Source organism: Uloborus diversus, chromosome 1, assembly GCF_026930045.1.
Source record: "Uloborus diversus isolate 005 chromosome 1, Udiv.v.3.1, whole genome shotgun sequence".
In the NCBI taxonomy this organism is placed as follows: Eukaryota; Metazoa; Arthropoda; class Arachnida; order Araneae; family Uloboridae; genus Uloborus; species Uloborus diversus.
This window is the reverse complement of record NC_072731.1, coordinates 67,948,326-67,962,870: the sequence shown is the minus strand read 5'-3', so window position 1 is coordinate 67,962,870 and position 14,545 is coordinate 67,948,326. Positions and strand designations below refer to the sequence as shown.

General features: G+C 30.5%; 1 protein-coding gene across 1 annotated transcript in view; it reads right to left on the bottom strand.

Annotated features, from left to right (window-relative positions):
- Window positions 1–11,612: 11,612 nt before the first annotated feature.
- The window catches only part of LOC129230255 (zinc transporter ZIP13-like), a 75,711-nt gene continuing 72,778 nt past the window's right edge, over window positions 11,613–14,545 (bottom strand). The window contains exons 8-9 of the mRNA XM_054864659.1: window positions 13,008–13,107; window positions 11,613–12,042 (exon numbers count right to left, since the gene is read on the bottom strand). Coding sequence (XP_054720634.1) covers window positions 11,967–12,042; window positions 13,008–13,107 — 176 coding nt within the window. The 3' untranslated portion in view covers window positions 11,613–11,966. The remainder of the gene's footprint in view (window positions 12,043–13,007; window positions 13,108–14,545) is intronic.

Below are 14,545 nucleotides of genomic sequence, written 5' to 3'. Positions count from 1 at the left end.
TAAGCACTCAGCATCTGTCATTTATTTATTTTCTTCATTCTAAGTATTAAAGTTGATGAAATATAATGGCAACTTAGTGGCATTTTCATCTAAAGTTTGTGAGGAGAGGAAGAAAGAGAATGTTTCTGAATAAAAAAAAAAGGCTAAGATTCTCGATATGCTTAAACAACTCAACGGTAGCTCGACAATAAGTATGAGTGAATCATCAATTACGTACAATTAAAAGTCAAAACAAATAGATATCCATAAAACAGGGGTCGAAGTGGTCCTATATATCCTATATTTCCTATATTTTCAAAAAAAGTATGAAAATCGTCCTATATTTCCTATATTTTTGGAAACTGTCCTATATTTCCTATATTCCTGTTTTTTATCCAATTTATTTCTTTAAAACAACAGTAAATAAACTATCTGACTTCGGATTTTTCGTCGAAAGTACGTGTGCAAACGAATTTCCAATTAAACGCAACTCACTAAATCCCGCAACAGACATCTTCTCTCATTGGCTACAGCAATATGACGTCACTAGTGGGCGCAGTTTCGAGAACGAATTCTGAAGTTGGTTTTAGAATTTTGCGTTTGGCAACAGCAGTTTGTTTTGTTTTCCAGCGTGGTATTTTTCGGTTTTTGTTTTCGCGGGTATATTTTTGTGTTCAGTGCATTTTCTGATCGGAATGTTCTAATAGTTTTTTTGCAATCTTTTCTTTTTGTGGAATTTTATAGAACAAAATATCAGTATATTTGCTACAAAGCATCGGTTATTTCCTGTTAGTTCTCAGCACAAAGACGGTTTTTATTTATTTATATAAGCTATGTTTGTGACACTTCTATCCCTGCAAAAATTGTGAGTTGCTATGTTAATTATCAATAAATTTCACTTTGTTCTTTTTTTTTTTTTTTGTCTACAAAGTATACTTTTTTCAAAAATTATTCTTTCAACTACAGGAAAGTCATTTCAGGTGTAAGTTATAATTTTGTTTGAGGGTTTTTTTTTTCTAAAAACCAAATCATTGATAAGAATAAATAAATATGTATGTATTATTTCTTTTTTCATAGCGAAACTATTCATATAATGTGTCCTATATTTGTCCTATATTTTTTGTGGAAAATGTCCTATATGTGACAAGTCGATCACTTCCACCCCTGATAAAAGTTGAGAATTTAGTTTCAACATTGAAGCTTGCAGAGCAGCCTAGCAGAGTAAATATTATTAAAATAGAAAGCTACTGTTGTATAGTGGAATAATAAAGAGATCAGGAAGATGGGCTGTTGCCACAAATGGAAACATTATAAACAAAACCATATTTAAAAATGTATTAGATAAGAATAAAGATCTGATCATGGAGCATAAATCATCACTTAAGTTTTTAATTCTTAAATACTGTTTATTGTATATCTACCATACAGTACTATTATAGTGAAGCATTTTATTACTACTTCATACTGTTTTATTTCATGTCGTTTTTTCACATCGATCATTCATTTTATGCGTCTTAAAGTATTTCATGTTGAATAAAACAGCTTTTTATTTTTTAAATACAGTAAAAAATCAGTTCTTTATGCAAGAAACTGTAGTGTATATTTGAAGAATGCTTTAAAGTAGTTTGAGGGTTTTTTTTAAGTGTCTAAAATGAATTTGGTATGTTTCTAAAAAAAATTATGCATATACTTTTCCACAGCGTGAATTTCGACTTACGTGAGGAGTCTTAGAACGCATCCCTCGCGTAAGCAGGACTTGACTGTATATTCAACCTCATATCATCTTTATGCTGCTAGGAAATAGCACAAACTGGAATTAAATTGCAAATACAGTCAACATTGCCATTTGGTACTTAAATGTAAGATTGAGATCATAAGGTTTAAAGCAAATGAAGCTGCATAGCTGAAAAGTAAATGACTAAAGAAAACTTGAAAAAGTACTCTCCCCCCCCCCCTCCTCCACTCAGTAATACATATAAAGAAATTTAGTTCAATTCTTGGTTTATAAATTGAATATTAAGGGTAATACGTTGGGATTACAAAGTTTTATAGAAGGTTTAAATATTCAGCACTTGAATAATTATTCCTTCTTTTATTTGCTAAAGAAATTCTCCTGCACATTTTAGTATTACCTGCCGAAGTTTTTCTTTTACGATCTTTTGGTTTCCGTCTTACTCACTGACAAGGAAACAAGATACCTTTAATGATTTATCAAAGAGACTAAGTACTTGTTCGCTGACCAATGTTATGCCACATCAAAGCTGAAATCAAACTAACCTCAGAACTTTGAAGAGGGCTGGACATGTTCCCCATAGAAGATACAGTGGACTCTCTCTATTTGAACATAACCTAATGTAACCAAAATATTCTGAACTCATTTTTATGGTCCTGGAAAATCTAGACTTAACTTCGGATAATCTCTCTGTACTCTGAACGTCCTATAATACAAGCACCTCCATATTATGAATGCAATTTTCAACCCTGCTAACTCATTACCGTTATATGTACAGAACATGTTCCCAATCAAAATTCAGGAGGTATTAAAGAGAAGATGAAGACAGAAGGAAGCAAAATTGTTTTTGTGGTTAATGCTGTATTAGATAAAATTATTTGAGCAATGTGAGCCTGAATCTATCACCACTGAAATGTATTTTAAGAATCCTACCAGTGGCTCAAAGTGTAAACAAGACATTTAAAGTGCACTACCATCAACAACAGTATTGTAGAATGTAATTAAAACTTTTTAATTTTTGAAAGGGAAAAAAATGAAATAAAAGAGTTTAGATCCAACTGAGTTGAATTCCATATTGCATCAGCCACCAAATCAAAATTCCACGCCTCTCCGTAACTAGCTTAGCTTAACAGGCAAAGTACTGAAAGTAGTCTATAAATGCAATAAAATGCACATACATGCTGTATCTAGTTTCTCTTTAAAATGAACACTTTTGTAAAGTCCCATGAGTGTTTAAGATAGAGAGAATTTTCCACCACTCATTTTCAGTCTGTATATGTATTTCTATAAGTTCGTGAGAGATTTACGTTTTAAGTTTCAAAGAATATTTGAGGCAGTGAGAAGCAAAGGGATGTAAGTGTCAAAATTAAAAATATGGGGATAACCAGTACAAATGGTAGATGAACCTCTCCTCTGTCTTGGGGCAAGCAATAGTACCAGTAGCCCATGTAGCTTCTGTTATACAGCATGAATTAGATAAAATCTTTTCAATGATCGTCTACCAAGAATCTTGTCTTTAAACGGGTTTTACTCAAAACTTGAAAATGTCCACTTACATGCCTTTGCTTCTCACTGCATCATTTATAGAATGCCTTATTCACTTTTTTATTATTTTTGTGGGTGTATTTGTTTGGGATATAGTTGTAGAAACATCTACATCTATATCCCAAGGCCATGTTAATGTATTTTGTTAATGTCCCAATTTTTCCATACTTGACTCTCCAAAAGCTTTTATTAGACACATGGGAAAGAGGTGGGATTCGGGTTACTTTCCATGATGCTTTAGCAATGCTATATTTTCGCATTTCACTTAATGACTACAAAGCCCATGCAGAAAAAGTGAAATTAAATTATTTATCAAACTCAAAATTACTTCTTTCTTTAAAAATGCTGGTGTTAAATTTGCTACATATGCTTTTAATCATGGTGTGGTTTGTCATTTTGAAAAAATAGGAAATAAATTTTTAAAATCAGTATTGTATATAATTAAAAAAAAATTGTTTAGTTATATTCTCTAAAAATTGTTTAAAGAAAACATTCAAAGCTGAACAAATTTATTAATAGATTTTGATATATACAATAAAACAAAACATTATTGACATTTTATTTACATCAAACATCAGATTTAAGGCACATGAAATGACTGGAATTAGCATACAATACATAAATATTCCAACAATTAATCAAACAGCATATTTAATTCAAATTTTGCAGTTATGAGACCAAATTTATGACAAACATTTTCAGTTTTCAAAAAAGGAAATGCAAACTGACTACCTTTTACTTCAGTCTTCATGAAATAATATATTTCGCTCAGAATAGAATAACAAAGTTTACAGAAGTTCCTGCTTCTAACAAGTAAATAAAAAAATTTAGAAGTTTCAGCGAGTTAAATAGTTCATTTTAAGTAATAGTTTTGTGTAAAATCTTGAGTTATTTCTTTTACATGTGATTTTAAAATCGTTTAATTTTCACTGATTTTTTTAGATTGTGAAATAGGTTTTTTTTTTTTTTTTTAAGTAGCCTTAACATTAGCCAAAATATTATTAAATCACATTTACAAAGAATTACAAGAAAGTTGCATTTAACAAATTCATTCATTGATAAAACTTATCAAATTTACAATAGAAGTAATAATGCAATGCAACTTTTAGAAATATTTATACAATGCATAAATAAAGCACGAAAAGCAAAATTTAGCCATAAATTGTTTTGATTTTTGAGAAAGAAATTTGTTTTAAAAGAATGTGTAAGTCAAGACATTCACAATGAAATTTTGGGGATGGGTATTGAAACTCCTATGTAGAAAAAATTAAGTGAATTCTAAATTATACAACATACTTAATTTTTACTATATTTTAAAGTAAGAATTTTTAGTATTTTTTTTTCCAAGTATAAGGTATTGAGGAACTTTCATTATTTATATATGATGAATTATAGGTTTTTTTTTTCCACTGGAACATAATTATATTACTTTAAAGGGAATATCAATAAGTTAGAAAAACAGTGAGGAACAGTAATTTTGTTGTCTCAGATCTGTAATTATTTTTGACTAACATGTCTCTGAGTTCAAAAATGATCTTAGTATTAGTTGATTGTGTAGAACATAGTTTATTAAATATAGGACAAAAACAAAGTAAGCACAATCATTTAGTTTCGCATGCACAATATTAAAAAATTAAATTTTTGTGTCACTGATGAACACAAAATTATTTTGCATTCCTTATCGGATTTTTTTTTTTTTTTTTTGCCGTGTCAAGTGAGTGAATTTAAAAAATTTTAAATAATAATTTGGATGACTAACACTTGATTTCAATTTAAAAAAGTTTATTTCATCCAATAAAATATCACTAGGGTTTCCTGTGATATGTGCTCTCCCATGGAAAGTGATCACTTTCACATAGGTGTAGAGAAATAAACCTGATACGGTAGGACAAAAATAACGAAAGTTTTAAAATCAGCACGCCTATTTAACCCTAAGGCAACTCAAAAATCTTACTCAGCAGAATTTATGTTTAATTTTGTACCCCTGTGTAATTTTCTTCTAAACATAACGAGAGTCAACAATTGTTGAAATTATGTTATAAATATTGAACAGTTTAGCTGCATTATTCTGACTAGATTCATCAAAAATTTTGATTGAAGTTTCTACCTTAAGTAAACTACCTTAATATAAACACCTATTTAACTTTTTACACATAACAAACACAATTTTAATCAGACAAACACAAAAAAACTAAAAACAGCAATAAAATGTGATACATAAAAAATTGTAGGAAGAGCAGTTTTACGATGTAACAATTTAAATCATGTTGAATGTTTTATAAAACATTTTGTCTCAAATAAAGCTTGAAGTTTCTCTCAGTATATAAGATATTGCTGGGAAATACAAATTTTAATGAGCTTTTATAATAATTACTCCCCCCTGAATAAATAAGCATGATATGATTTGTTAAGGTTTGTGTAAAACTTATGTTTAAAAATAACAAAAAAGTTATGTAGATAAAACACATAAATTATTATTATTAAATATATTACACTTTCACATTACAAAAGTACAAATACGTTTGGCAAAATATCTTAAAGGTTTGTAGCACATATATCTTGTAGCATTTTTGCTATTTAAGCAGAAGTGGGTTATGGTCATTAATGAACACGTCCTCGCTGCAGTATAATGATATTAGTTTTTAGCCTACTTTCCCAGTAAAAATCAGAGAAAGAAGAAAAAAGCATGAAAGAAGGCTTAATACATCTTAAAAATATCCCGAAAAACAAAAAAAAGTCAAAAATAAATAAAATAGTTAGATAAATATTGAAAAATTAAAAATTGGAAAGTAGGGTATTGAGATGGGGGAAAATGTCTGTCGGTCTGTCTGTCTGTCTGTCGGTCTGTCCCCCCCTAATAACTTTTGAATGAATAGTCCTATTCGAAGAAATTTTTTTTTGTTAGAAAGATCTCGGCGAGTACATCTCATTCCCATAATTCATTTTTTGATTTGAACAATTTTTCGTTCAATTTTGAACAGTTCAAAAAACTTAACATTAGCGCCTACGGGGAAATTCAAATCAAAAATAAATCTTGAACTTAGAAGCGAAGTGGCTTCAAACAAACTTTGTAGGGAAAAGCTTTTGATAAAAAACATGTATCGAAAATATCTTTTTGATTTGAACAAGTTCTCGTTCAATTTTGAACAGTTCAAATCTCTTAACATTAGCGCCTAAGGGGAAACTGAAAGTCAATATAGATTCCGAACTTAAAGGCGGATTTACTTCAAACAAACTTTGTTGGAAATAGCTCTTGACGACCTACTCCCGACTTCGACTCCGAGAATTTAGGGGCACCTGACACCGACTCTGACTCCTGTTCCCGACAATTAATCGGACTCCGACTCCCCGACTTCGACTCTGACTTCGTAGCTTTGGCAAACATTTATACACGGAGGACAAATGACTGACTCCGATTCTTAAATATTCAACTCCGACTCTTTTATCCCAAAATGATATTGACTCCGACTCCGACTCCGCTGCTGTGGTTTTAACTGTGAAATAATTATTGTTGATATGATTTGTTTTTATTTTCACGCTAAAGTTTTAATTTAGGTATTTAGTTTTCGGTGAATAAACTCGAAAAATATGCGCAGACGATTTTTTTTTTTTTTTTTGACAATGAAAATTATTTCTTTAAGTTGACAGTTTATTGTTTTTTTTTTTTTATTTTGGTAAGTGCATTAATTCGTTTAAAAAATTATTTTTGGCAACAGGGGAAAAAGAAACGATTTTTTTTATATGATGTATTTATTTTAATGAACTTATTATTATTATTTCTTCGTTTTGAAAGCTGTTAAAAAAATTTTTTTAATGGAAAGAAGTGTATTAGCTGCTTTGTTTAAAAGGAGCTGCTATTTTATTTGTTCGTTTTTTTGAAGAAAAGTAAGGACTATTTTATTCCTAGAAATCAGCTTAAAATATTTAAAAAAATATGTTTGAAAAAATTTGCGATTTTAGCTATTTTTGAGAATATTGATCAGGTACTAGAAAGTAGTATGGGTATACGGGAAAGTAGGCTCGTCTAGTTCTAGACGGAACTTCTTGTTACTTTTTCAATTAAAATTTTTTACAATAAACTTTATTTTAGTTCAAAATTAAAACCTTCCTGCTTTTGAAGACATATTTAAAAACCATTTTTCAATGATTTATCACAAATTATGCAAGCGTTTTTTGAGACTTGCATTGAAAAAATAGGATAGTTTAATTTCTCAGATCTTGCATAAAAAAAAATGCATTTAAAAATGAATACAATGAGTATTTAGTTAAATCAATGATCAATTTGGAAAAAGCTTCCTAAATGAGATTATGAAATAAATGCATTTACAACAACAACTGTAACATCATTATTACATTTAAAACTGAATGACTCACATTTTATATTGCAAAATTCATTTGCATTGCTTAAGAGCTTTAGCATATTGCATGTATAAAAATACAGTGAAAATTAGTTGTAGGAAATCGTGTATTTAGCGTAGGAAATTCTATATTTTGTTTGTTGAAAAATCGCAAAAAGCTTCACATTTCTTTCAAAGTAGATGTTTGCTGTTCTCTCTGGCTATTTGTACAAAGTTTATAGGTACCTACAAATTACTACGTTTGTACCTACCTACAAACTATTCCAATTATTCTTCTGTAAGATGTCTATCTAGACATCCTTACAGGAGAATAATGTTGCTACCATAGACAATAATAGACTGAATACCACAATTTGGTTGAGGCAAAGTTGATATCACACATGCAAGACTACCCAGATGGGGGGGGGGGGGGGGGGTAATCCAAAATTATGCAAAATGGTGCTTCAGAGTGTTATTTCAACCTCCTTATGTACTTGCTTTGACATACTTCCAATATAGGACCTTTTGCGAAAATATTTTCTGGGTGCAGCCTTGCACCCAAATTAGTGATATTTTATTAGCAAGACCTAAAGAAATAGTCTCTGTATAAAGAACATTTGCAATCTTTTTTCTTAACCAGCCAATAAGCCAAAGCTGAAATGTACTTATCATGAAACAAATATGGAATCGCAGTAACTTCACGCAATTTCAAGCAAAAAAAAAAGAGAGCTATGTTCGGTAGAATTTTTATGCATACAGTGGCCCCCAAAAGTGTTCGTACACTTTGAAATTTTTTAGTAAAACCAAAATAATGCAAAACTGAATTCGAATATGAATTCCAATATTTTTTCACACATCATTAATACGTCATTCTAAAGACAACCCAGTAGATTTTTCAAAATCTTGAAGGAGCTTCTTTTTGGAATGAGTCAAAAAACGAAGAGGCAGGGAAATAACACGCTACAAAAGTCATTGTACACTCGAATATTTTCGATTAAATTCATGATTAAAATTATCACATGCTGTGTTTTTATTATTTTTGCATTGTGTTGACCCTTAAAAGGCATTTGGTTTCAATTTTTTCTTTATTTGTTCCTTAATATTGTGCTTATTACTTTAAAATGGCTGATATTTGTAAAAAACAACAAACACCATTCGAAATTTGCATTTTTTTCCTCACAGCAGCGGTAAATTGGTGTCTCTACATTCGTAAATTTTTTCCATTATATAGTAAGGTGCTCGAAAAAATGCTTCAAGGAAAAGAATCGGATGGAAAGCAAGGTAAGAAAAGGTCAACTGGCATAGCTGACAAAGCGTGATCGGAGATTTAAATTTTCAAAAAATTATGAAAGATACACATTTGAATGCTGTAAAAGTTTCTGCTGACTTAAATGAAAAATTTTACATTTAATTTTCACCTAAAATTGTTCGCCAAGTTCTCTGATTAGCTGTATAAAATGGGATTTATTCCTACAGAAAGTTTCTTGATCGTGCCAAAAACTTAATGCTTACGCTTTTCTTCGCAAAATCAATGATAAATAAGCTAAAAACATTTTGAAATAACGTCTTACTTACACATAAAAATGAATTCAACAATTTTGGTGAAATTGTTGTAAATTGTAAATAGAAGAAAAAAATATTAACTTAATCTTAAGAACTTAGTTGGATTAGTTAATCAGGACGGTTGAAGGTGTTCTTGTGTGAGGGTGTATATCAGCATCAGGACTTAGTAGTTTGGAATTTTTTGATGAAATAATGAATCATGCTGTTCATTTAAATATTTTTAAAACCAATTTTAAACTCTTAGCCAAAAATTTGGTTATCGGAAACAAATTTGTTTTTCATCAAGATAACGATATGAAGCACACGGTTTTCAACGTTTGCGTCTAGTGCCTCGAAAAATGTCCTAAAGTTTAGAAAATACTCCCTCAATCTCCAGATTTTAACTTAATGTAACATATTTAGAGATATCTGGAGGCTAGATTACGAAAATATGGCTTTGAAACGAAAATAGAGCTAAAGCAGTATAACTCGAAGTGTGATTGAACACTTATTCTGAAATTATGCAAAAAAAAAAGAAAGAAAAAAGAATGAAATTTATTCCCAGACGTTTAAAAGGTGTAGTTGATACTGAATGACATTCAACTGAATAATAACTTAATAAAAAGTTAGATTATTCAATAATATATAGACATTTTTTAAAGTGTACAAAGACTTTTGTGAGATAAAATTTCCGGCACTTTTTGGTTTTGATTTTTAAAAAATTAAGTTGTAGTATTTTTTCAAAAAATTTCATGTACTTTTGTTTAAAATTGATCATAGATCTTACAATTCAATACCTATTCCGAAAATTGAAAGTTGTAGATGTACAAACACTTTTGGGAGTCACTGTATGTAAATAGTCTTAAATTCTGTTTAATTCCTAAAGCTAATAGAAAGAAGTATGAAAGCGTGAGCACCCATAAGTTCAAATAAAGCCTTCTGAATAGATTTCTCGAAGGATTGTTTGCTGCAGTGAAAAGAGAGAACTTGGTCAATAGTGCCTATTCTCTACAAAAAAAAAAAAAAAGATTGCAAATGTACCTTTTTACCATCCATCCACTGGCGGATACAGGGGGGATGACCCCCCAACCCACAACAGTATTTGAATGTTTGCTCGAAAAAAAATAAATAAATCGAAATTGTAAGAAGTGGATATGGGGGGGGGGGAGGGGCATAATAAAAAACAGTAAATAGTTCTCAAATTCTTTTTTCGGGGAGGGGGGTATTAATTGTCACTTTTCTATTTATAACATATGTATTTAAAATATGCAGATGGTAAAATAGCTTTTCTTGAGATAGTCTGCCGCGCTGTGTTCAGAAGCCAGTACAATGAAAAGTAACAAAGAAGTGTCTGACACCCAATCGCTTTTTGTGCAAAAAATTTAATCAACGATAGTTATTGTAAAACCATATCCAAAGCTACAGGCATCGCTTCAAACGATGAAACATTTAAGTGTGTAAATGTTTTTTTTTCCAATGTAAAGTGTCTGTAGATTATATTTTCTTTCTGTTGTAATTTTTAGATAGTTTTGTTTTTAGTCTTGCTGAGTAAATTTTTAAATGTGCTGTAAATAGTTTATTAGTTTAAATCATTGTTTTGGATTTAGTATCATGCAAGAAATGTAAAATTTGAGTGTCGTGTTAGTGCAAAACCTCATTATACAAAGGTTCTTGTAAATTAGCCCACCGTATTAGTGGAAACCCTCTTCAAAAAAGCCGCGTTTGTTTGAGCACACCTCGCCCCTCCTTGCGCCCCCCCCCCCCGAAGTAAAAACAATGAAGCGTTCGGGTGACAAAGCAGTGTAGTCTCTTTTTTTGGACTGTTGAAAATACTGATGAATTCAAAACTCCGAGATGGAAACATAGCTGGAGTTCCTGTACCAGACTCTGAGACTGTAACGTCTTCGTCAACCTCCAATTTTCTACAACTGGAATTAATCAGTTGGTGAGTAATTTATAAAGTCCTCATTATATTTATGGATTATTTAATTTTTAATTAGATTTTCGCCGCATTTTTTTACTATTATTTTGAGTTATTATGTTATTTTTCTGCATGCAAGATGGATGTGTCTAGTATCATGCAAATTTATAATCTAAGATGGATATGTATTGAGTATTAATCAAATATTTAATCAACCAGGGGTTTTGTGATCCAAAATTTCCAAAAACTTTTGAGTTGTTGTTTCCGAAAATTTTCGGCTTACATTCTAAAACTAAAAAACTATTTAAAAAAATAACTTTAAAAAATGATTTCAATGATTTTTTTGTAAGCATATTTGAAGAGCTTTTACGATTTCAATCATTTTTGGTTATTTTTTTAGAGTTTTTATACGGAGGGGGGGGGGGGGTAGTAGAAGAAAATTTTTGTAGGTAAGACTACATTCCTTGAGCATGACCCCCCCCCCCCCCAAAAAATGAAATCCTGTATCCGCCCCTGCATTCATTCACATACTATTTTTTTTCTTTGAGCTTTGTTTTATTTTTTCCTTTAAATACATTTTTAACTGCACCACTTATAACTGCTAGAAAATAAATAGTCGTTTGGTTAGAAGAAAGTGTTGAGCATTTCACTTGTATCAACTTCAATTACTACTCATTTTTGGGTACGTTTTGGTGATTCTGCTGCAACTTATTTTCACTGTATATAAAAGCTTCAGTTTCACACATAAGTTCATCTTTTGAAGATTTTTGTCAGTTTTATAAAATTGAGTCGATGCTCATCTGAAACTAATTCCTATGCGTGACTCTATCATACAGCTTGAAGGACACTCATTAAGAGGTCTTAAGAATGTTTTTTTTTATAAAAGCAGATTTTATTGCCTTTTGGAAAGCTAGTGAGCAATCACATTTACGAGTGCCATAACTCCTATTCCTCCACAAACACATAGCATTTGTTTTATTGACTCCCTGAAAGTATAAATAAAAAATAAATATCATAAAAATATATTAAAATGTCTTTTTTCAGAAAATTAAATTTTTGTAGGTTAATTTTCTCTAGAAGTGTTAATAATAGCAACACAAAATAATCATGAAAAAACGTTTCTACCATAAGATATTGCTAATCCCGTCAATATCAGAGCGAGTTGACAGTATCAGAGCGAGTTCATTGCTCCAAAATTGATGACCGTGCGGTTATGGCTCAGTACATTTGAAATGTTTTATTTCTTGCACTAAAGAAACCAGCTCTAAACAATTTTATTTTTTATATAATTAATTTATTGAAATTGTTTTTCTTTTATTCTTCCATATATTAATTTTTATTTATTTCGCTTTGGCAGTAACTAAAAAGTTTTTTTTTTTTTAAATTGAAAGGCTTGAAACTAATGGCAGCCGCCCAGTACCATAGGCTATATTGCACTTCTGTTTGGCCAGTATTGCATTTCTGATTATTTCCTTGTGGATTGACCCACTCAAAGAAACCTACAATCCACATAAGGCCTTTTGTGTTGTGCCAGATATGCTACTAAAGTTCATAAGAGGTTCGACATCAGAATTGAAAGCTGCAATCATAAAAACTTTTGATAATGATGTTCCAGCCATTCAAGCAGCATGATACTGGTACTTAAGAACATTCTCAAAACCGAATTTAAAAAGTCTATTGATGAATTCATTGACCATTCAAATCGTTGTATTGAATTAAATAGATCCTATTTTGAATAAATATTAGCTTTAAAACCTTCTACCACGCTTATTTCGTTCTGTCACTAAAACGTTAGATTATTTTTAGATCACACTACTTTTATGTGGGCAGGGCTTTTATTGTTTTTCAATATAAATTACCTTGAATATAAACTCTTTGCCCTCCCCCCTAGGAAATTATTCTGGTTGCATTAGTACAATGTTAATAATATTTAATGTGTTATCTTTCTTACCATGGATCTTTCTCTTTGATAAGGTCTGGTAAGACATTTACTAAAGCTATGTTTAGGAATCCTCCAGATGTAAATGGCAGTATCCAAGATGTACAATCACCTAAAGAATATTAAAACACCTTGTACATATGCACTTTGAACTGCTAATACTAATGAATATCATATACAGAATGGTAGCTGAAACTAGAGTGACATACGTTTTTTTTTTTTAAACAAGTCTTTGCTCTTGTTTTTTTTCTTTGTTTTCTGCACTGTTACTGTTTTAATTTATAAAAGTTATTTCCATAGGGATCTAGGGTCCTTTAACCTTCAAAATTTTCAACTTTCTGGGAAAAATATATGTTATACATAATTTAATTCTGAACAGTTTGATACCTTATTTATGAATACACAAAAACTTTTCAAGTTATTGTAAAACTTCGTAAACTTTCCTCATAGAGATTTGTGTTAACAGCAGCTGTTTAAGCTTGTTTTTCTCAGGTGCCGGTTTCTTGTGTGCGTGCGTGATATTTCAGAAGTTTCTTATATATTTCCCTAAACCTTTTTATGCATGTTTGTCTGGTTTATTTTTAACATTTTAACCGAAATTTTAACTAAAAGTGAAAGGTAATATTAAAAAAAAAAAAAAAAAAACAATTTGCCCAAGATTTTGGAAAATTTTGATATTAACTTATAAAACTTTAAAAAAAAAAGTAATTTTTAAAAAATAAATAAATTAAGGTTTGGATCATAAAAATAAACCAGACAAACATGCATAGAAAGCTTTACAGAAACATATAAGAAACTTCCTGAGCACACGCAAAGTGAGAAACCAGCGAATCCGGCACCTGAGAAAAAGTGGCTTTAACAGCTGGCTCCTGTTAACATAAATCTCTAACGGCCCTATTCTCAATACCGTCACAGCACGGAGATGAAACTCGGCTCCCCAAAACCGAGAAGTAACGAAAAACTAGTTTCAAACGCGGTGCGTATTCTTCAAGTCATTTCAAGCACAATTTAGGGGAGCCGAGTTTTAACTGAAGTAGAAATGAAACGGCTATTACCATTGGGTAGAGTGACTCACGTGACATTTTCTACCTGACTGCATTCCACGTGGTAGTAAATTCGCGCGCTGAAGAATGATTGACATATAATAAGAATTGGGAGTAGCAAAATGGATCTATAGTTCATGCAATTTTTTTCATTAGACTCAATTTGAAATTTAAAAACATCAAAGCATTTTTTTAATGTTTCTGGAAAGAAACTTAAAAAGTTTTTTCATCTTGTTATTAATTAAATGTTTTTTTATTCATATTGTTATTAATGAAGATGAAAAAAATCTAATTCAATAATATAGTCACGTTCTTGGCAAGGGTTTCATCTGGGCCGGGCTGTAATTTACGAATTCCGCCCCCTCCCCCTCTTTCAAAAAGATGTTTTATGTAAATATTAAGTTCGTGCTATTTTTTAGAAACAGCAACTTATTTTTATTTTGTCGTTATAACTATAGTTGCAATTAAAAATCGAGTTTAATTACGAATATTGAAAAACGAGTTTAA